Below are 21,792 nucleotides of genomic sequence, written 5' to 3'. Positions count from 1 at the left end.
GACCTCATGTGGATGACGACCCTGTGCGACCTTGTGGGGATGGTGACCCTGTGTGACCTCGTGTGGGTGGTGACCCCACGTGACCTTGTAGGGATGATGACCCTGAATGACCTTGAGTGGATGGTGACCCTGAGTGACCTCGTGAGGAGGATGACCTTGCGTGACCTCGTGGGGAGGATGACCCTGCAAATCATATGAGATTCTGGCTCAGAGCAGTTTCGTGTGGCTGTCAGCCGCCGGGTAGAAAAGACTTCTGTGGCTTCCAGACCCACCGAGAATAAGGTTCACGCCCCTGCCCTGGCTCCCATGGCCCCCAAGCCTGGGTCCCTGCCGCCTCGTCCACTCTTCTACTGTCCCCCTCACATGTTCCCCCAAATATGCCGGCCTCAAGCCCCCTCTGTTCCTGTCCCCACCCGAGCTCCCCTGTCCCGCAGGCGCCCCCTCGGCTCCCATCTGCGCTTCCTCCGGGTCTCCGCGGGACTGCCACTCCTTTGACAAGCCGTCCTGGCTCCTGCCCTGCTCACGGGGCCAGGATCCCCCGGCCGACCCAGGTGCTCAGAGAACCTTCGAACCTTGCGGCACCGCCTCCGGGCTGACAGGCAGAGCCCGTGCGCCGTGACTGTGCTTGCGGCTTAGCCTGTCTCCTGCGCTGTACGTAGGTGCCGGGGCCACAGGGCGTTTACAGCTGGCACCTGCTGCCCGGGCCGTGCAGGGGGAACACAGGCGCCCTGAAGGCTGCCGTGGAGATGCGCAGGGCTCAGCGGTGTCGCCGGGATTCCTATGCCTCGCAGAGCTCAGGCTGGGGTGTGAGTGCAGGGGAGCGGAGATGGAACAGGGCGGGGTGGACTGCAGGCTCCTTCCACAGGACCCAGGAGGCTGAAATGGTCCTTCCCCACCTCCTACCTCTGGCCATTGTGGAGGTAAGCGACGGGGAGGAGACAGGTGAAGCAGGAGGAGAAGAGGCACCAGCAAGAGAGAGATGGGTGACCAGGAGAGCAGGTGCGGCAGAGCAGGGTGGGGAAGAGGCGGTACCCGGGAGGGGGGTCTGGACGCTGGGCCCTACTTGGCAGAAGTTTTTGAGCAAGGAGGGGTCCAGCAGAGGGGAGACCCCGGGGACTCCCCACGGAGGCCGATGGGTCGGGGAGGCCGGTGGGGGTGGGGACCACTTACATATGAAAGGTTTGACTGTGCTGTGGATGTGTTTGTGCTGCTTGAGGCCCGAAGAGGTGGCGAACGTCTTCCCGCAGTCAGGGCAGGCGTGGGCGCGGGCTCCCACGTGCTGGGAGCGGATGTGGCGCTGCAGGTTGCTGGGGTCGGTAAACACCTGCGGGGACAGACGTCAGGTTCACTCCCCTGTCGGCCCAGTCCGGCTGGGTGGGGCTCTCACTGCTGCTGAGCCTGGCAGGGAAGGGTCTCTGCTGTCAGGGTGACCCCCGCCCCATGACCTCAGGGGAGCTGCCAAGCCTCCCACAGACTCTGTGTCTCCGACAATGACTCCTAGGGGAGCTGCGGCTGTCAAAGCGGGAGCCCAGAATGCATTTTTAGGTGGACGAGCTCGGACACACAGGTCGGGGCAGAGAAGACAATGTCTGGTCTCGCTGACCTCCTCCCGAGCTGTTTGACCTGTGCTGCTTCCTCCTTCCCGGGCAAACCCGAGACCCAAAGGGCTTCCGGCCTCCTACAGGCTCTGCCCACTTCGCCTGCGTGTCCGCGGGGTGAGACCCAGGCCGAGCCACAGGTGCAGGGCCGGTTACCTTCACGCAGTTCTCACATTCGAAGCGCTTGCCGCTGTCATGGGACATCTGGTGGCGGATGAGGTTGGACTTCCAGTTGAAGGCCTTGGGGCACTGGTCACACTTGTACTCCCGCTCCTCTGTGTGCACAACCATGTGCTGCTCCAAGCTGCACGTGGACGGGGACAGGAATCACTGGGCGCCCGCCTGCCTCACTGCCTAGCAGCCCCCCGGCCCCCCGCCCGCTTGGAGAGGAGAGGGAGTCCTGGCAGCGGGTCTGGCCGCCTCCTCTCTGGACAGGCCGGCGGGACGGAGGGGCAGAGACGGCTCTCCCACCGCACAGGGGGCGGAAGCTGGGCCCTCCTCCAAGACCACTCCTCCAGGCAGCCAGAAGCCAGGCAGGACCCCAGCTCACAATGCCCGGCTGCTCTTCAAGATGCTCTTAACCTTGAGGCTGACCTTGGGCCTCGGAAAAGGGGCACTGAAGCTGCGGACATTGCCCTGAGCCCCGGAGTGGGGGCGAGGCGCAGGAAACCCAAGGCCAGCCCTGGCCCCCTCACCGCATACACACCAGGGAGGTGGGCTGGGGGCGAGCGGGTGGGTCTCCCACTGGGGCCCGATGAGGTGGGGAGAGCCCAGCTGCTGGGCAGGGGCGGCTGCACCTGGATGAAGGAGCAGCTCCTGACCCCCTCCTCTTGGGCGACGTCCTGTTCCCCCTCCTGTCCCAGGTGTGACCGTTAATCTCCGGGAGCAAAGCAGCAATACATCATGGCCCGTTAATTACGGGCCCAGCCATCCGTTCCCATCAGAAGCGCTCGGTTCTGGAGCACTGCCGGACTGAATCTTTCTCCCTGTTGCTAATTGTGATTTATGTGTTTATGTAAAGAAAACACGGACCCCTTGAGCTGCGCTTACCGCAGAGGGCCTCAGCCGGGATTCGCCCAAATGCTCATGTTCTCTGTCATCTGTTCGGGGTGCAGGGTTTCCCATCCCCGGGGAGGCCACGGTGGGATTGGCGTCCGGTTCCCGGTGACACCAGAGCCACTTAGTGACCGGATGGGGTTTTACTCTGACCTTGCCAGGCCGTCCGAGAGACATTCTCAGAGGCTGGAGGAGGGGCCCATGCGGAAAAGCCTTCAGACTTGCCTGGAGCTGGGACCCCAGTCCTGGCTATCTCCCCACAAAGCCCAGAAGGTTCATCCTTCCTTCGGGTTCCCACGGGTCCTCGGGGTCCTCACTTCCCAGGGGAGAGCCAGCTCATGCCTGTTCTAGGCTGACCATATGCAGCCAACGCAGCAGGCCTGGCTCACCGTGCGTGTGTCTGTGAAGCCTCCCCGGGCAGCGGGGGTCCATCTGTGGGGGGCAGAGGCCGGTGCCTGGGGTAGGGGATCAGGGACCCTTGGGAGGCTCTTGCCAGCTCCTGCACACTGTGTGAGAAGGAGTCCTGTGTGTCCAGAGGGTCAGGTCACTCCACGGGTCCCCAGGCAGCAGGGTGCTGCCACCGCCCCCCCCATGCTGGTCTCAGACCCTGCTTCGGAAGTCTCCTTGGGGCTGGACCCCGCACATCCCGGGGTGTGGCCTGCATCTCTCACTCTCCTCCTACCCTGTCTCTACGGAGACACCCCTGCCTGCAGAACGGCTGGGCCGGCGATATCTCTGCCAGCCCCTGGGGATCTTCTAGGGGTGGGGGCTCGGACCAGGGGCCTGGCCTTCGCAGCCAGAGCCGGGATCCCCTGTGCCCTGCAGCTCCGGGGACTACTGGGTCCCTGATGTCGGATGAGTCATCTAGAGGTTCCTGGCCCTGAGGTGTGCCACACGGGAGGGGACCCTGTCTCCACCTGTCCCTGGAGTTCCTCGCGTGTCAGTGTGGACAGGGCTGAGGGACAAGGACAGACCCCTTTCTTTCCCAGCTTTCCCTCTGCGCCACCAGGGCTGAGTGAGTCTTGGGGGCCGCTCCTGGGGGGACGGGAGGCTGGGGGCGGGGCAGGGCGGCACCTGTACTTGTTGGGGAACATCCGCTCGCAGTCCTTGCACTCGTGGGCCTGCCCGTCCGCCCCACCGCTGAGCCCCTCCGGCTTGAGCTCGTCGGCCAGGCCCTCGTAGAGCGGGGCTCCCACCGAGCCGCACGCGTACTTCTTGTGGCGCCGCAGGTCTGTCTTGGACTGGAGGAGCTCGTCACAGGCGCCACAGCGGAAAGGGGGCTCCTCTGCTAGGAAGAGAGAAGGGGGGGTGGGTGGGGAGCACGAGATGAACCCGGACCCCCTGGCCCGCGGGAGGGGCAGGGGGACTGCACTGTTCCACTCCTGCTTCCCTCCTGTCCCCGCTTCCCGGACCTTGGTGTGGCTGCCCCAGGTCCCGTGTCTGGGCGGGGTCCCGTGTCTGGGCCCTCAGAATGCGGAGAAGGCCTGGGTCCCACCCTTCATGGCAGGAGGCCACCCCGGGCTTGAGAAGGCCCCGCACCGGGGAGTGGAGAAGGAAGCCGGCGAGCTTTGTTTATGAATTAGGAGAAAACACGCGGCGGAGCCCTAATGTGCCTCATAAATTACTGTCGTCAAGGTCAAACAAATTAAAAGGGGGGGCAGCTATTATTAAGTTTACGAGGCAAGATCCTGACCACTGTGCCAAGCCAAACAGTCAGCTCCAAGCCGTAAATTTCCCCGGGGAGATGACCTCTGGGCCCATCCCCAGGCCCCACCCCAGGCGACGGCCGCAGCAGCTCCTCTGCGGAGCGGATGCCCCCTCCCTGCCCCAGGCAGGGAGAGAACACGTGTTTAGAAGGTCTTGCACAGATGCATGGAAAGGTGTGCATGAGTGTTCTGGTAGTGAGCGTGGGAATGCACGTGTACTCGGGCACAGGTGTGTACCTTGGGGTGAGAGTGTGTGTGTGAGCAGGAGTGTGCAGCTGTGACACAGGGGGTGCGTGAGTGTTTGCATCCGAACATACCTGCGTCCCCGTCTGTGCATCTCTGCAAGAGTGTGAGGAATATTTGTGCCTCCATGCTTGTTTGTGAGTGTGTGCGTGTGCATGTGCTTCTGCATGTGGCTGCACATGTGGAAAGTCGTCTTGGCATGTGTTCGTGTGTTCATGCATGTGCAAGTGCGTGTGAGGACGGGTGTGCATTCTGTGTCAGCGCACACACATTGCACATCTGAATTACGCTTCAGTGCACATGTGTGGGCATTTGTGCATCACATGCACATGGGTGCACGTGCTGTGCACACACGTGTGTGAGGCTGATCACACGTCATGTGTGTAGAGTGTGAGCGCATCGGTGCATGTGTGTGTGTGCACGAATGTGCAGGTGTGTGTGCACCTGTGTGCGTGTGTGCACATATGTGTGTTTTCGTGCGTGTGTGTCTCTGTGAACATGTGAGTACATGTTTGAGAACATGTCTGAGTGTGAATGTGTGTGTGAGCACATGTGTATGTGCAGAGCTGAGCCTTGGTGACCTTGGGCTGACTGTTCATCGAAATGGCCTAACCCTGAGGGACGTCAAAGCCAAGGAGGCAGGGAGATGGGGGGTGGGCAGAAGGGGGCTGTCCCCGCCTCCTCCCCTGTCAGAGAGACCACCATAACCTTCTGGATGCTGAGGAGGGGGGCGCGGATCTTTGCAGCCCAGGCAGGGGTTGGGGGGAGCTGGGGGGAGTGAGGGTCTCCTGCTCACGACTAGGCTGGGACTAAGGCTGGAGGCGTGGCTCCCGATGTCTGGTCACACCCGGCATCTCCACCGGACCCCAACCCCCCGCCCCCCGCATCATGAGGCAGACTCTGTGGGAGCTGGATCTGGCCTGCCCCTGGCTGGGGCCCCAGGGCTTGGATGACACCGTTGGAGGCACAGTGTGACTTCTGTTCACATCTGTGTGAGGGAGTAGCTCTCTGGGTCCCAGGGAAGGGCCTCAGGGACAGGCCGGGTGGGCTCCAGTGCAGGTCCAGGCATCCTGGCCGGCTCACAACGGACAGCCTGCTGTCGAGGAAGTGTTTGTTTGGAGGAATTCAACACAAATGTGCAACAGCAGCTCGCGCTGAGTCTGGCAGTCTGGGACTGAGAGCATGGGTTTGAGCCTCTGGGCTTGGAAGTCTCTGCCCCAAACATCTCCTAGCAAGGCTGCCCCTGGCACTTGCCCGGACAGATGCTGAGCTGCAAAACGCACGGAAAGGAGGCAAGGCCTGGCAGTCCACGCAGACCCCAGACCCTGGGCCGGGGGACACAGGGAGGGTATGTTTGCCAACACCGAGGCCAGCAGCACCCACGCACAGCCAGGGCCAGAGGCACGGTAGCCGTGGGGCCTGGGGCTGCGTGGAGCGCAAGGACAGAGGCGGTTCTCGAACAAAACCCATCCAAGCAGCAGCCGGTCCCCAGGGAGCAGCCAGCACTGCTGGCCACTAAGCCTGCAGATGACATTCATCACAACACAGCACCCCCCCGCCCCCGCCAAGTCTACACAGCGTTGCCTCCAAAGTCGAATTCACGTGCGTGAACCCTTTCGGAGAAACACCTCCTGGGAAAAGAACGTGTCCGGCAGTGGGGAGAACGTGTCCGGCCTGGAGGCCGCCGCGCAGCAGGCCCCGCGAGGAGCTTCCTGCTGTTGGTGCACAGACGCCATCCACGCGCCCAGGGGCAGACTCTATGCCCGCCTGGCGAACAGTAAACGGAGGCCGGGACACCCAGAGAGCAGGCGGCAGGGCTGTGTAACCCGAGCCGAGCCGCCGGGCGGGGCCCGGGAAGCGCGGTGGCAGCATCCCAGCTTCCCGCGAGGGGCCCAGCGCTGCGCCAGACGTGGCGTGTGCACTCGGGACGGCCTGGCATTGCCCCCGCGGGCCCTCGTTGTCTTTAGAAATGTGGATTTCCTCCCCATTTGAGGACCGAGAACACCATTTCAGAACGGAGCCGGATGCCTCGACCTCACAGAGCTGCCCCTGTGGGTTTGTTCTGACTTCCTGGGGCCCTCCCACTGCCACCGGTGCCGTGAGTCAGTTCGAAATGCCCGTTGGTAGTTGACTCTTTCTGGACCCAACTGAGAACCGTCACAGAAGTTGAAATTTGAAAACAAAGACCAGAAGAAAGGCCAACCCCACACATCCATGCCACCAACCACCTCCACTTTCTCAGTTTCGATCTGGAATTTGGACTTAAAACGAAAACTGAGCCCGATTGCCACGGTGACAGCATGTGAGGACGTCCTGAGGCCGTTAAACAGGTGGGGTGGGGTGGGGGGGTTAAAAGGCGCCCTCCTCGCCCTCATCCCGCCACGGACCCCAGTTTGTGAGGGTGAAGGATGGAGCTGGGGGCTGGCGGTGGGTGAGCCTCGCCACCCACCCCTCACCCCGTGCTATGGTGTGGACAGGGGTCCCAGCTTCCCTCACGCAGGTAAGGCGGGCGCAAGCGTCCACACTCAGGGCTCGCTAGATGCCCAAGGAAGGGTAGGCCCTGCCCGTGTGGTCCAACTGCCCGGCATGATAATTCCATGTTAAAAAAAATACTAAGAGCGACCGATCTCCTCTGGCTATATCGTGTTACATTGTATCATATGCTACTGTAGCCGGCCGTGTTGTCGCGTATGTTATGTTGTGTTATATTGTATTATAATCTGTCTCGTGTGCTTTATATGCAATTCACTGTATCCTCTTGACTTTCTATGGTGGGGGGAGTTAACAATTTTGAGCCTTTCTCAAAAGAAAAGCATATTTGAATGGAAATGATTTTCTTTATTTTCTCCTAAGAGCAAGAAGCTTTCCCTCCTCCACTGAGCGTAAAAACAAAATAGGAAGTCGCTGGAACTAATGAATGCGAAAGCGCTTCCCTCTGCTCTGAGTCACTTGCCGGGGACCTGGAGGCGCGCTCCTGTACAAAGCTGCGGCTGGGGAAGAGCCTTCCCGGGCTCAGAGCTGCAGGCCCCATGCGCTCTACCCCTCTCTGCCCGCCGTGGGCCGGGGACCCGGGACGCTGTTTCTTCGGCGTGTACCTGAACCTTGCTCCCCGGCAAAGGCCCCTGCCCCCGATGGCGGCATGCAAAAATCGTAATTCAAAACTGAACTCCTTTCATCTGAACCCGCTGGGAGTCCGTGGGGTCCGCAAGCTGGGGAAGCCCCATGTCCTCCCAACGCGGACTGGACCCGGGTACGCCCGCCCGCCGAGGCGTGTGTCAGGTGTGCGCCTGGTGGTCTCTCTGTTCGATCAGCAACTTCTCATGGCCGAGCAGGAATGTAACAGAAAAATAAGTCAGTGCCTAATGGCTTCAGAGAGCCGAGGGGGACACAATTATGTGGCATCTACATGCTAATCTGCCAGACTGAGCCTCAAAAGCACTGGAGGGCCCACTCCAAGTTCCTGCCGTGATAAGGGGCCTCCGCATTTAGCTGGGGCCGGGATAAAAGATTTTTTATGATAATTATCTTAGTGAGGAACATTTTTGCATTTTCTTTCTGTGCGATTCCGAGTTTAGCTAGGGAGGGGGCGGCAGTTGGGGGGCAAGGGGGTGACCGCCGCAGCAGAGAGTATGAAAAGTCAGACATTTGATTCTGGACTATTGTGTGTGGAAAGCAATTAGCCCGCAAATGTTTGATGAATTATTAGGGAAATGTGGACCCAGCTTATTTGAGATCGGGAGCCGGGGTTGGGGGGAGAGGGGCGGTTGGTGGTGGTGGATAGCAATCAAGGTTTTTTGAAAACCTTTTGGAAGAAAGAAGTTTCATTACACAAACGAGATCTCGCCGGGCGCTCCCCTGAGGTAAGTGGGTTTATCTTTCTACGTTCTCCTGTGCTACCTGAGCTCTACAGGTCTTTCCAACAATTATTTTAAGGAAAATGAGACTATCCCCTCACGACCCAGACCTCGGCCATTTATTTTTCTTTTCTCCACGGCCTAATTGGAACCAAACTTCAGAGGCGCGTACAGATAGGACCCGGCTCCGTGGCCTCTGGAGCGGGAGCTTAGAGACATGGGCTGCGTGGAGCGAGGACCCTCATTGCTGGGCCACGCTTGGGGATCGAAAGGGTAAATTAAGGCAGAGATCTCTGCATCGGCTCTAGCCCCAGCCAGCGCCACTCCCTCATGTGGTAGTATTAGAGGAACTTGTGGTCAGTGGCGTTAGTCATTACGCCGCTGTGCCTTCGGACGGGAGGGAAAGAGAGGCAGGAAGGGGAAACCGGCCTCCCCTGCTCCAGCGTGAACGGAGTCACCAGCCCCCGCCAGGAGCGGAGGCTGCTTCTCTGTTCACTTGTGGGGTCTCGTTCCAAGAAAAGACACCGTGTGCCGGCGGCGGCACGCAGGGAGCTGACGGGCAGTGCTCTGCTGCCAACACAGCGTTCCTCGAATGGACGGAGAAGTGGTTCCAGAACCCCAAGGTGAATGGTACATTGCTCCACGATGTGGATGAAGGAAAATAATTTCTGCATTTCAGAAATCCTAGCCTCTTGGCAGCAGGAATTTTTCGAACATCCTCTGAGATGCACTGGGGCGAGGTTGAGGGAGGGGGCAAGGGCGCCCCCGATGAGCAGGGACTGACGAGTCAGGAGCGACGGGCAGGGTCCGTGGGAAGAACTCAGCCGTCATCCCTGCCCCTGTGGGAGCCCCGGAGCCCCCTGGGTTGCCTCTCACAAAATCAGTTTTCCCTTAACGTTTCTCTTGGACTTTTTGCTGTTAAGCACAGCCAGGCACAGCTTTCGACACACACGCGCCGCCATCACCCTCTCCTCAGTGAGCCCCAAATGCCTCCCAGGGCTCTGGAGGGTGACGGTTTCCAAGTCATAAAATGTTGTGTGTTTTTGTTTGTTCTTGTTTTTTTAAGTACTGGGGCTGATAATAATAATAGAGATAAAAAAAAAAAAATCCCCCGGGAGTCGACCACCACAAAGATACGGTGCCACACGACACCCACTCACGCGTGCTGTCCCGAGTGCCGTCTGGAATGCGGCATGTGGCTCGTGTAACCCAAAGACGGGAGAGAACGATGCTTTGGCTGAGAGATTGGGAGGGGGGCCCGGGGCAGGAGCCCAGGAGGGCGGCCCCCGTCACGCGGTGTGATGCGACGGGAGGCCTCGAGCTCCTGCCGGACGGGGGGCTTACCATCCAGACTGGAGGGCACCGTCCCCAGGGAGTACGCGCCTTCCTTCACGTGCACGAGCAGCTCCTCCCCAGGCTCAATGTCCTTGATGACTTTATAATAAATCTAGGACGGAAAGGCAGAGAGAAGGGGTAAGCGTGGCTGTCCTTGCCCAGGGAGCCACGCCGGGCACAGGCAGGCCACGCCGCTCCTCGCAGGGCCCGGCCGGCTGGCCACTTGACCTGCCTACTAACTCCTGCTCCAAGGTTCCCCTCCGGAACTTTGCAGAAATACTCAGAAGGACCACATCCCTTGGAATTTGTTTCATGCGGTTGTTGGGTTTTGGTGAAGGGGTTGAAGCCGGTGAGAAGCCGCCTGGAAGTTCCCAGGCGGGGCACGTCCCAGCGGGAAACACCAGGGAGGGCGGCTCTTGCCAACCAGGAGCAGGGCCCGGCGTGGTTCTCAGGTCCTCGTCCCAGTGTGTAGGCCAGACCCGCGTTGCTGCTGGGGGTGGGGGAGCTTGGGGGTCGAGAGTGAATCTGCATGTTTTGAACATGGCTATGTGTGCCCCGCAGGCCAGGGCAGCAGGCTGGGACTCTCCCACGAGTGTGGACACCGTTTCCAAGGGGAGGCAGAGGAGCGCATGTGCCTGCAGCAAGCTCTGTGCCCAGCAGCCATCCCAGGCTAGACGGGCGTGTACTGAGAACTGGGAGGGTGCAGGGGGTCAGGGCAGATGCCGCGGCCTGGAGAAGCAGACTCAGGTCGAGGGGAGGTGAGTCTGGAATATCTAACGTCAACGCTCCAAGGAGCCCTGTGGCTTGCCCACACAAGTTTGGAAAAGGGGCCGTCTGCCCTGGAGCTGTGGTCAAGATCTGGAAAACCCCACGGCTCAGAAGGGCACCAGGGCAGGCCCATTTGGGACGGCACTCAGGAATCAGGTTCTATTGACCTGGGCTGTGGGAGAAGACTGGGGTCTTTCCTCTTGGGGACCCCCTACCCTCTCTGGAGAGCAGTGACACAGGTCCTGGGCAGGGGACAGGTCCCAGCTCTTCTCACGAGTGGGGCTGACACCAGGGATCTTGCATCTCAAGTCCAGAAATGTCAAACTGCCTACCACCCGGGTCTCTATCCAGATAACAGGGGTTAAAGTGCTTCCGGGAGCCCGGAGGCTGGCTGCAGGACTGACCCGGAGGCCAGAGAAAGACCAAGGTGATTGCACCTGCCTTGGGAAACACAGGGGTCCCAGCTTCTCCAGACTGATCCCCCGAGAGGCCCTCCAGCACTGCCCTCTTGCTGGAGGGCCGGGGGGTGAGGGATCAGGCCAGACCACCCAGCAGCAGCGGGATGTGGCGCGGACACCCAGAGACTGAGCGGGCCACGCGGGCCGTACACCGCTCCTGCCTCTCCTCTGACCCCCAGGCCCCGGGAGGCATCTGAGCTTCCTCCTCCCTCACCGGACCCCTTTCCCCCTCCACAGGCCACGTCCGTGTGGGCTCCCGCTCAAGCCACTGGTCCTGACTCGCCCCGGGACAACAGCAGGTGCTCCCGAGAGGGCACGCAGAGCCCTCCTGGGTCCCCAGCGCACCGGGACGCGCTCCGAGAGCACCCAGACAGCGGTAACGATATGGCGGGCAAACTTCCTCTCCCTGCACTAATTTCCTTTGGCTGCTGTTCTCGGCTGCAACACGGAATCGGTGACGAGACTGTAAAACGGAGACTAGACTCTGGGCCTTACTCACTTTTGTAATTAAGCCCATTGTTGTGACCCCAGTTCTGTGTCCTTTTATCTAAAGAATGACAGTGACCAAATAACTGTTTCAAAAAAATCACACTCAAGCTACTGTATTTCAAAACGGGGTCCAAGGTCTGTGGCACGCGCACTCCAGCAACGCCAGGGCGGCCCCGACAGGGTGGGCCGTTCCGCCGGCACAGCGTGCTCCCATCTGCGGCCATCGCACCGGCGGGGCACGAAGACAGGGACTGGCTGGGGACAGCGGAGGGTCCACGGACCAGCTTCCCTTGGGGCCCGTTAGAGGGCAGTGTGGGCCCGCCCCCCGCCAGGTCCCTCCCCGAGGCCCCGCTCTGACCTGGTGTCCCGCTCCCGCTCCCGCTCCGTGCGAAGGGCTCCTGGGGCCACGTCCTCCCTTCGTCCTCCCTCCGGCCGGCTGCTAGGCTCCTACTCTGGGCTCGCGGGGGCTAAGTGTGGCCCGCCTCCCCTCTCCGCCTCCCTGTCCGACCCCCTCGGAGGGCCACCCTGCCTCCTGACTCCTGAGACCCCCTCCCTCCTCACCCCCCTCTGCCAGTGCCGCTGGCTCTCCTGGGATGCCCCCCCCACCTCAGAGCTGGACCTCCTGGAATCCCCTATGTCCTCCAGGGCGGCCGAGGTCCCCGCCCCCACACCCTCCCAGCTTCCATGGCTGCCCCACCTTGCCGGGACCCCTCTGCAGCCCCCAGCCCCCACGCTCCTTCCGCTGGCACAGCCCCAGCAGGAGCCTCAGAGCCCAGGGAGGGTCTAGAGCTCTTGGCCGTGGGGAGCAGTCCCAGGCACAGTCGGCACCTTGTCCCCAGCCCTGGATGGTTCTCTGGGCACCTGGCGGGGCTGGAGAGTAGGACACAAAGGCAGTGGCCCTCAGCCGTGGCTGCCTGGACTTTGAGCAGCAGATGCAATTAGTTGCTATTAGTGCTAATTGCAGGGCTGGGCCGGGTGGGGGGCGGGGGTGTCCCCAACCTGCCTCCACCTGGAAGGGGGACCGGAGGTGGACAGGAATCGGCGCGAACTTTCCTCGAACTCCGCGGGTGCTGCCTCCGCCGGGGACATGGAGGTATGAGGGTGACTGGGGTGTGCACAAAAGCCGGGGGTTCTCACTGTCGGTTTCCGCAGGCATAAAGGCCTTATCAGCCAGACCCATGGAGAAAGTCACAGTTCCAGGTCCGCGGGCTTTGCCGACTTCCTGGGACAAAGGCCAGCTGCGGTGGGAGAGAGGTCTGGGCGGCTCCCGGCCTCTGGGGTGTTGCAAACAGCGCGTGGACAGAGCCGAGACTATAACATGATTCCTGAGGCCCCTTCAAAGTTCTGGACGTGGGCTGGTAAGGTCCCCTCCACTGTACGCCCGGCAGCGGGTCGGGTTCAGACCTGAGGGCGGGTGGGCGTCACGGAGGGGCCGAGGGCTCCCGTTTCCATGGGGTGGGGTTGAGGGTCGGTTCCTCCAGGAAACAGAGCCCCTCCCCACCCTGATGCCAGGCCGGCAGCCGCGGGGATAGGAGCCAGGTCCCTGGAGGTGACAGCACCGAGGAGGACATGTGCCCCCCACCCCTCAGCAGCTGCAGCGCCCAGGCCCCCCAAAACCCTGTCTCCAGGCTCCTGGCATGTGGCGGGGCAGGCCTCGCTGGAGCCTCCCCCCTCCCCACCGGGTTCACGATCTGAGAGCGAGGGAAGCCGCAGCAGCTCACAGGCGTTCACGGGAGCCCATGCACGTCTGCCCGTACAGAGCTTTCAGAGGAACGAAGCCAAGCAGAGGGGTCTGAAGTCAGACCCTTGTTTCAGAGTCTTGGGCTCTCCACGAGGACTGCGGATCCGCACCAAACCCTGGTCCTCTGAGCGACAGCTGTGCTCTCTCCCCCTCTGTCCCTCTCCCTACGCAGGGACTCGGCTCCCAGAGCTCGGGGACAAACGAACGGCCATGTTCTACACCGGGTGGCGAAATGGCCTGAGAAAGGTTGGATTTCACCCAAGCTGTGCTCGGGTACCGGCCCTTCCGTGGAAACCATCACTGGCCCCTGAACAACATTCTCTGAGATAAAATATTTCAAATTTAAAAAAAATGGCTCTCCGTTTTGGCCACTTTCTCGAGTTTGTTTTTTAACCATCAAACGAACTCACAGGGATAGGTGCTGTGAATATGAGGGTTTACGTTCCACAATTTTCATTCCTGGTCCATCTTAGAATCTTGCACGTTAAATTGTGAGGAAATCCACCCAAACGCCCCGGGTGCCACGAGGAGGTGGAGGCCCGGCCACACTCCCCCCCACCCCCCACCGCCCCGGAGCAGACGCGTTTTGTAGGAACACAGAGGTGGTCAAGGGAGACGTTCGGGGAGGGTTTCGGTCACATGTGCGAAATCTTGTGTTTCTCAGTCCGCCCTGGACTTGGGAATGGGGCTGGAGTCGTGGGGGCCTCTGGGGTGCTACTTGAGGGTCTCTTTGTGAGAGACAGGCGCCCAGAGAGGGGAATCAGAGTGGCCCGGCTGCCTGTGGCCCGTCCGGAGGGAGGATGCTGGTCTTTGGGCATCTTTGTCTCTCTAGACCCCTGGGGAGCCAGCGGGGGGGCTCCTGTGTTGTCTCATCGCTTCCAGGACCTACAGATGCTACATGTGTCTTCACGACTTGCAGTCCCCGAACTGTGGGCCGTCTGTGCCTGGGAAAGTCTTGGACACCGGGCCCGGGGACTGCCTGACGGCTCGAGCATTTGGAGTTTACAGAACCACGGAGACCTGAGCAGGGACGTGCAGACAGTCTCTTCCTCTGGGCGACAGAGAAGACACTCGCCACGCTCCTGTCTGCCCCTGCGGGGCTGAAGCAACTGTGTCCACGTCCTCAGAGTCTCGCTGCTCTGCCCCGTCACCTTCCCAGCCACACACACGTGGGGAAAAATCCGGCACATTTCTTTGCGGTGTGTTTGGACCTGGAGAGTGCAACCGTGTCTACACAGACACTCCTGGCTGCGGCTAGAGAGAGACGGTCTTCGACCTCCGGAGGGGCATCGCCTGATAACGTATCCCCTTCCATGAATCCGGACGCGAGAGCGCCGCTGGGAGCTCCAGGGCGCGCTTGAATCTGCATCTTATTCTTTGCCGAAGAGAGAGGATCGGTTTGCTCTGAATTCGGCAGCTTTCGGACTCCAAGGCATTTGATATATACCTTAAGTCTTCTGTAAACCCGCCAAGAAACGCTACAATGAATCCCCTGCCCTTCCCGTTTCAAAGGGGGAAATTGTATCTAATTGTTTGCGAGCTACAATGTTTAATTTAGAAAATGGTGGGGGTTGAGAGCAGAGGGAGAAGGAACCGGGCGCCGGACGCCATCCCGTGAGTTCCAGCCCCCGCGGATCGCTCACAGGCCGTGCCGGGCGACGGGCGACAGGCCGAGGGGTCCGCGTGGAGGGAGGGTAGCGAAAGCGAAAGAGAAGCAGCCTGGGCCGCGCGCTGGGCCGGGAGCACCGGGTTTTCATTAGAGCGAGCGAGCGCGGGCGCTCACGCACACGGCTGCGTGCTTATCGGTCGGCTCATCGGCAACGAAATGCCTTTCTTTAACACGCCCGTCTGCTTCCACTTTGGGGAGCCCCGGCCGCAGGCTGAGCCCGGGTCTCTGCCCGGGGGGAACGTGCCGGTGGTGTTGGGGATCCCCCGCCACCCAGCCGGACCTGGGGGTGCGGTGGGGGCCTCGTGGCCTCTTCTCAGTGTGCCGGGGGGTCTGGAGCCCCCGAGTCATGCTCCCCGACGTCTGTTTGTGACCCCAGCACCATAGCACGCCGTCCTCAGCCCCGCTGGCCGTGTGAGGTCGGGCGCCGGCATCCTTGCCCTGGAGGGGTGAGGCGGAGCGGGAGAGAGCCACGCGGGGGTCAGGCCTGCGCGCGCCTGACTCCCAAGCTCTTGTTTTCCTTCTGAACATGGACACTGATCCAGGGACAGAGCCTGTCCGTCTCCTGAAACATTTCAAACGAATTTGTTTGCTCATAATTGCGGGAGAAAGAACCACCCAGGGGTGATCTGAGCGTCTCAGATTTTCCAAGAGGAAAAGCAGGAGCTGGTGGGCGGCAGGGGAGAGGGAGGTGAGGTCGCCCGGGGCCGGAGGCGGGCTCACGCCACCCAGAGTGAACTGAGGGGCCCGTGGGCTTTCCTTTGCCTTCCGGTGACGCTGAGTGGGAAAGGCAAATCAAAGCACCCCAGCATCTTCGGCTGTGATCTGACCACCCCCAAAAGTCCCGGAGAAAAGCTCCGTCCGGCCGGCTGTCTGCTGCGGACGCTCTGTTCCCAGTGGCCCGGCCACCTCCCTGTGGGTTCCGTGTGGGTAGCAAGCCACAAGTCCCTGTTGAGTTGATGCGGCCGAGTCCGGGAGGAAGTTCACGGCCTGGCGTGGCCTCTGCTCGTGGGGCTCCCCAGCCCGGAGCCGCAGAGAGGACAGAGCAGAGCGACTGGCGGGTCACCCGTCCTGGAGGCCCCTGGGGCTGGGACCTCTCAGAGCCCCGGGGCGCCTGGGGGGGAGTCTCGGGGCATAAATGAGAAGCTGGAGGCAGGGTCAGGCTCACAGCTATGGGTGCCACAGTCCACGGAGGAGATGTATGGCTCCCTCGAGAGGACACGTGTCCGGTCCAGAGCTGCCTCCTTCTCAGCCACCAGATCATTTCTTCTGGGAGCCGCGACTCCAGAGACTTTTTCTTCAGGACCCCGAGACCCACTCCTGACCCGTCTCCTTCATCCTCTCAAAACCAGGGCCGAGGTCATGTGACTTGAGCTTCTGAAGACCGACTGGCAAACCCCACCCTGCGTCGTGGGTCTTCGACTTTCAGTCTGGACGCTGTCCTTTCCGCGTCTGTGCCGTCGGGAGCGGGTGTGTGTGTGCGAGATGGAGACAGAGAAAGGAGGATTGTTCGCATCCGTGTGTTTGCCTGTGTGCGTGGCAGGGGTTGTCCGTAAGTGCAGGAAATCCTGGTGGAAGCCCTTGGGATTACAGAAATCTGAGAAATCCCAGTAATATCGCGTAATGTTTCCTTCTCAAAGAGAAGCCTGTCTCCAAAAAATCTTTGTTTTATTATTAATATTTCAGCGACATTTTTAGTCCACTTTGTAGCAACCCGTGTTTCCAACAGTCAGGATGGGAACGGAGACACTTTCCGCAGCGGCCACGTGGCCATCCCACCGGGAGAGCTAGTCAGCCTCCGGGAGACTGTTGAAAAACTCGTTCTGTAATTAAAAGCAGTCCATTAGATCCCTTTCAAAGAGACATTTTGAGGAGCACCTGGGTGGCTCAGTCGGTGGAATGTCCGACTCTTGATTTCAGCTCTGGTCACGGCCGCCCAGTCGGGGGCTCCAGCCCTGCGTCGGGCCCTGTGCTCAGCCTGGAGCTCACTTGGGATTCCCTCTCTCCCTCCCTGTCCCTCTGCCCCTTGCCCTGCTCTCGCGTGTGCTCTCTCTCAACATAAATAAATGATTTTTTAAAAAAGAGGCATTTCCTAAAATTCGCTTTATTCAAGCAATGATTACCGAGGCCTGTGCGGTTGGATCGAAGTGCGGTTCCTTACACTGTTAGAGTCTGAAATCATTAGGATTATTTTACAAAGGAAAATATGCCCCACAATTTGCTCATTTTCCTCTGATAACTGAAGTGCAAAGGTAAGACTTTGAGATGAAAATCGGGGCAGCTGACAGCCTTCTGAGCACCTCCCGACCTGGTGCCCATCCGGGGTCCTGCCTCCCCCTGCTCTTGCTTCCCTGTGTGACCTGAAGGCCCCTCCCCACGGCTGGTGAAGCGTGCAGGTGCACCTCCTCCGGAGGGATGCTGGCGGGCACCCTGTTGCTCAGTAACACCGGGAGCAACCGCCTGGTCCTCGGAGGCGCTCCAAGGGTGGGGGCTCCACACTCCCTCAGAGGCTGGGGGTCTGAGATGTCCCAGGTAGAGCAATGTCGACGCTCTGGGTCATGACAGTGTGGCATATGCTTAAATGGACACCCCAAGTTCCCTCGGAGCTTGCAAGCTGAAATGGGGGTGGTTAATCCCCCAAGGCCATGTCGGAGAGAAACACCCAGCAGGTGGGGAGGGGCCTGAAGGAATTTCGGTGTCATAGTGGGTTGAGTAAAAGAGCCAGGAGTGTTTCGGCCCCTAAGCCTGATCCTTGGGAAAGGTAAGCACGAGGCGGGGCGGGGGGGGTACCAAAGTGGGTTTAAGGGAACCAGTAAGAGTTAAGGACCATCACTCCTGCCCAGCAGAAAGGGTTCTGTCCCCTGGTGGAAAGAGAAGGAAAGACGTTGCTGCAAAGCTGTTCTTTCCGCCGCGTGGAATGGACGCACACACTCCCCCGAAATATTAATACCAAGACAAAGAAAGATGTTTGAGGACAGGCCCCTCGTTGAGAAGCTCCCACACCTGCTGGCTTTTCCAGAATTTGGCCACAAAAAGGTACCTACTTTGCTACTTAAGTTTGGTTCAAACACTCGAACAAATGTCTTTCGTAAATAAAGAACACAGACTTCCATCACTCTATTCTGCACGTCCCAGAAATGCCCTCCTGGGCCTGGCCCCGCGGGGCTCCTTCTGCTGCCCCCCGGATTCCGGACACACGGCCAAGGACACCGCGGTCCACAAAGGAAGGGGCGTTGGAAAGCGCATCTCTCCACGTGCCTACCTCCATTCTCCGCCACTTACACTGCACCTTCATTTGGAGGAAGGAAAAGTGTTGCTGCTTTTTTTAAGGTCTGGTTTTTTGTGGATCTTCTTTTGCTTTAATTTCCACAATATGCTTTTGTGATTTTCCAAACGCTGGGTTCTACGTACAAACTGCATCATCCCAGGTGCAGGGGCGCGTTCTAACTTCGCCAGCTTGTGAAGCAAGGACCCGCTCGTGCCCAGCAAGGAACGGCTCAATCCAGGCTGAGCCCCGGGGCCGAGAAGGAGCCTGAGCAGAGGAGGGAGAGCTGGGGGGCAGCTCACGGGGGTCCTAGGGACCTCCCTGGTGTTGCTCTCTGTTTCTTAATGCAAAACTGTTTCTCTGAAGTCAAGAGCCTCGAACTGCTTTTAATGGTTTGCACAGGCGATGGGAGAATGTGCCCTTTGTTATGTGGTCTCTGAAAACATCTTTGAAAGCAGCGGAATCCCTTTTGCAGATGAAATCTCATGTGTAACCCCAAGATATTATAGGCAAAAGCCAACGGCTCTGATGGGAGGGGCTGGGCCCCCCAGCGTCGCGAGGAGCCCGGCGCTCTGGGAGATCAGCAGAAATGTGCCTGAGGGGTCTGGCTCTGGAGCGTGGAGGCTCCAGGGGCCACTTTCAGATTTGTAATTAAAGACATAAACTGAGAGCTCCCAGCACTGGGGATGCGTGGCCTTCCTGGTCAAAAGAAACTCTGCCTGGCATCTTCTGGCCTGTACTGCTCACGGGCCTAGAGGGCCACCACGAGCAGTTGTGGTCCGAGGGCGGCACGGACCATGGCTAGCTTGGACCCAGCACACTGAGCGAGGCCCTTGGCCTCCGGAGGGTTGGTGGCAGAAGTCAGGTGTCCCTTGGTGCTGAAGGGGCCAGGGGCTGAAGTCAGGGCCACTGAGCTCAGGAAGGCTCAGGTGGCTGTGAGCGGGGCCAGGATTTTTTGCCCAAACAAGTCTGGTTCCCTCCGCAGCCTGGCCCGGACGCCATAGGGACGGCCGTCCGCTCCCGGAGGGCAGTGCTGACCCTTCTGGAGGGAGCCTGGCCAGACCGAGCCCCGGAGACGACGGCACGTAAGTGGATGGGCCGGGCTCTGTGCTTCCCTCCTGGGGCAGCACAGCAGGGACGGGGACCCCTGTGGTTTCAGGACCTGCCGCTCCCACGGCTTCCCATCATGGAAACCACCGTCTTTGGGTTCTCGAGCCCCGGCCGGCGGCCTGGCCCTCTGACAAATCGCTACCCCGCCACGGGACAGGGCCGGGCAGGAGTCCCGGCAGAGGTGGCGCCAGCCCTGCGCTCGCGGGACCCTCTCGTCGATCTGGGGGCCGAGCCCCTCACCCAGGGCCACTCCGAGGCCCACACGAACGGCCCGCACCCACCTGCTCGTTGATCTGGCACATGGTGAGATTCTGGTCGTCGCAGGAACACGCCACCCGGATGTACTTGAGCCAGCTGCCGGAGCCCGCCTGCCCCGCGTCCGTGCACAGCTTCTCCGTGCTCAGGTCTTCGGAGATCTGCCGGGGAGGGGGGTGGGTAGAGAACCAGGGAGCGTCAGAGGTATCCTGTGCACGAGAGTTTGCACGATGCGCATTTGCCCAATGAAGGACCAGCTGCTCGGGCCCCGGAGGAAGGCGGTCCAGCCTCTGGGTCTCGGCAGAACCCCTGGGCGATGGTGAGGTCCTCATCCCACCCAGCTGCCCGTCCCAGGAGCCTCTGAGAGCCCAGTAGAGGGGCGGGAGGCTGGCCCTTTTGCTCACCGAGCAGCCGGCCGCCCTGGCCCGGCCACGACGGAGGCCCCCGGGGTTGCAGGAAGCCCCAGCCGTCCCACATGTGAGAAAGCAGAGGCCGCCGCATTTGAGAACAGAGCCCTCTGTTGAGGGGCGCTGGGGCGCCCGGCTGCAGGAAAACATTCTAGAAGGTAGAGGTGTTGCTGGGGTGTGTGGCTGCGTCTGAGCCGGTGTGAGTGTGCGTGTGCACGTGTGCATTTCCCCACCAGGACTCACGTCACCCCGAACGTAAGAAAAGCATTCCGTATTCTTAAAGGCGGGAAGTTTCCATGTGACACCTGGGACCTGGCCTCTGGCCCACCCTCCGAAGCCGGCGCACCCACAACGGGCTCGGTGACTTTGTCGGTGCCAGGGGGCTCTGAACGTGCGTCTCAGGGTGCACATCTCTGAGCGCGTCATTTACCATTCCCGGCGGAGGGAGGGGCGCCCCTGGACCTCGGGAGCCTGAGGTGAAACGGCAGCAGAGGCCCCTCCCATCCCCACCCCTGCTCCGTTCCGTCCCTGCCCCAGGATCTGAATCCAGAGCCTGGGGGCCAGCAGCCTCTTGGGCCAAATTCCTGGGAGGTCCAGCCCCAGCTCTTAGAGGGTCAGAGGGAGGGGCTGAAGCCTAAGAAGAAAGGGTGTCCGGGTGAGCAGGGCGTCAGAATGACCCGATACACTCAGGAAGGGCAGGTAGTGACCTGTCCCAGCAAAGACCAAGGAGACTGATTCCTCTGGCCCCGTGGCCTCTGATCCCTGGAGTGCGTCCCGAGCCCCTGCTCTGAATGATAGGGACCCAGGAAGGGCAAGAAGCTGCCCCCCCAAGGCCCGGAGAGGCTGCTTCTGACCAGCAACTCAGGATGCTTTGCAACAGTACAGCTGCTCCCCAAATGTCCACAGGATGGCCAAGGGTTGTGCCTGGCCTCCCAGGGACAAGGAAGCACAGTTTTGGGGGCAAGGGTATTGCTGCGGGAGGCACAGAAACTGCCTGTGCCCCGACTGCCCGCACACAGCGCAGGGCTCCTGGAAACCCCTCCTGGAGCCAACGCAGCCCTCCGTGCCCCCCTCCCATGCCCGGCAAGTGTCAGGGCTGACAGGCTTGGGCCCAGCTTTGTTGGAGTCCCCGGAGGCTGACTCGGAAGGGATAAACCCGGGAGCCTCGGGTCTGTGATTCTCCTCTCTGGGGGGCTCTTCCCAGATGGGAAAAAGCCCCTCTAATTCTGAGAGAGGGGAGAGGGGCCAGGAGTCCTAGCCAGGGTGGGAGGTGAGAGACGGACAGGCAGGGGTGGAGGGACAGCGAGGCACAGAGAAGCTGTCCGTCCAGCCCCCTGCCCTCTGCTGCCTGTGTCCAGACCCTCGGGGCACCCCGGGGGCACGGGGGGCATCAGGAGGCCACCACGGGCTGGCCAGCAGGGGGAGGAGCGCAGGCCCACATGGGAGAGGCCCCTGTCCGGCACCCACACCTCTCACGCCTCCTCACGCCTCCCGCCCCAACTGCAGGAAACCCGCAGAGGACCCACAAAGCAAAACCTGGGGTTTGCGGCTGTCAGCTGATAGGTCGGCGCCGCTGCCTTCCTCTGCCGCAGGGAGGACGGGGGGGGGGCGGGTGGCCAGGACCCATGCACCCCTCCCCTCCCCGCGCCGGGGCCTGGCTCTGTGGGGTGCCCACCCCACAACCTCTGTCTCTGTCCAGCCCCGCCCGTGGCACAGGATGGGGCCGGGGAAGGGGCGCTGGCTGCCGGGACCGTCACAGCCGTGTCCTGTGCCCGCACCCCTGCTGCCGCAGCTGCTGTCCCTTGGGGCCCCTTTGTTGCCTCAGGCGTGTGGCTTCACCC

General features: G+C 61.0%; 3 protein-coding genes across 16 annotated transcripts in view; 1 reads left to right on the top strand and 2 right to left on the bottom strand.

Moving 5' to 3' along the window:
• Window positions 1-21,792, bottom strand: part of PRDM16 (PR/SET domain 16) — a 292,797-nt gene that overhangs the window by 23,284 nt on the left and 247,721 nt on the right. For 8 of the 12 annotated variants that reach the window (XM_082687643.1, XM_082687642.1, XM_082687638.1 and 5 more), the window contains exons 4-8: window positions 19,571-19,705; window positions 9,802-9,904; window positions 3,729-3,942; window positions 1,755-1,902; window positions 1,171-1,324 (exon numbers count right to left, since the gene is read on the bottom strand). In XM_082687643.1, the coding sequence (XP_082543769.1) occupies window positions 1,171-1,324; window positions 1,755-1,902; window positions 3,729-3,942; window positions 9,802-9,904; window positions 19,571-19,705 (754 nt within the window). Of the gene's footprint in view, window positions 1-1,170; window positions 1,325-1,754; window positions 1,903-3,728; window positions 3,943-9,801; window positions 9,905-19,570; window positions 19,706-19,948; window positions 20,253-21,792 lie in introns of those variants that run through there. The other 4 variants (XM_082687644.1, XM_082687639.1, XM_082687640.1 and 1 more) reach the window with 3 other exon arrangements.
• Window positions 1-21,792, bottom strand: part of ARHGEF16 (Rho guanine nucleotide exchange factor 16) — a 203,003-nt gene that overhangs the window by 60,084 nt on the left and 121,127 nt on the right. The window lies entirely within an intron of this gene.
• On the top strand, window positions 6,381-15,498 carry LOC309842828 (uncharacterized protein). 3 transcript variants are annotated; one of them, XR_014299787.1, is made up of 4 exons: window positions 6,381-6,933; window positions 11,256-11,394; window positions 12,660-12,865; window positions 13,421-15,498. XR_014299787.1 is itself a non-coding variant. In XM_082687656.1 (4 exons), exons 1-3 carry the CDS (start codon window positions 7,068-7,070, stop codon window positions 12,827-12,829), a joined length of 345 nt encoding a protein of 114 aa, XP_082543782.1. In that variant the 5' UTR covers window positions 6,381-7,067; the 3' UTR covers window positions 12,830-12,865; window positions 13,421-15,498. The 3 variants fall into 3 exon arrangements, 1 of the variants encoding a protein (XP_082543782.1); XR_014299788.1 differs by having other exon boundaries at window positions 11,256-11,642; XM_082687656.1 differs by having other exon boundaries at window positions 6,381-7,103.

The sequence above is a fragment of the Mustela nivalis genome, assembly GCF_964662115.1.
Source record: "Mustela nivalis genome assembly, chromosome: 10".
Lineage (NCBI taxonomy): Eukaryota > Metazoa > Chordata > Mammalia > Carnivora > Mustelidae > Mustela > Mustela nivalis.
The sequence above is the reverse complement of the archived record's forward strand: the minus strand, read 5'-3'. Positions and strand labels throughout refer to the sequence as shown.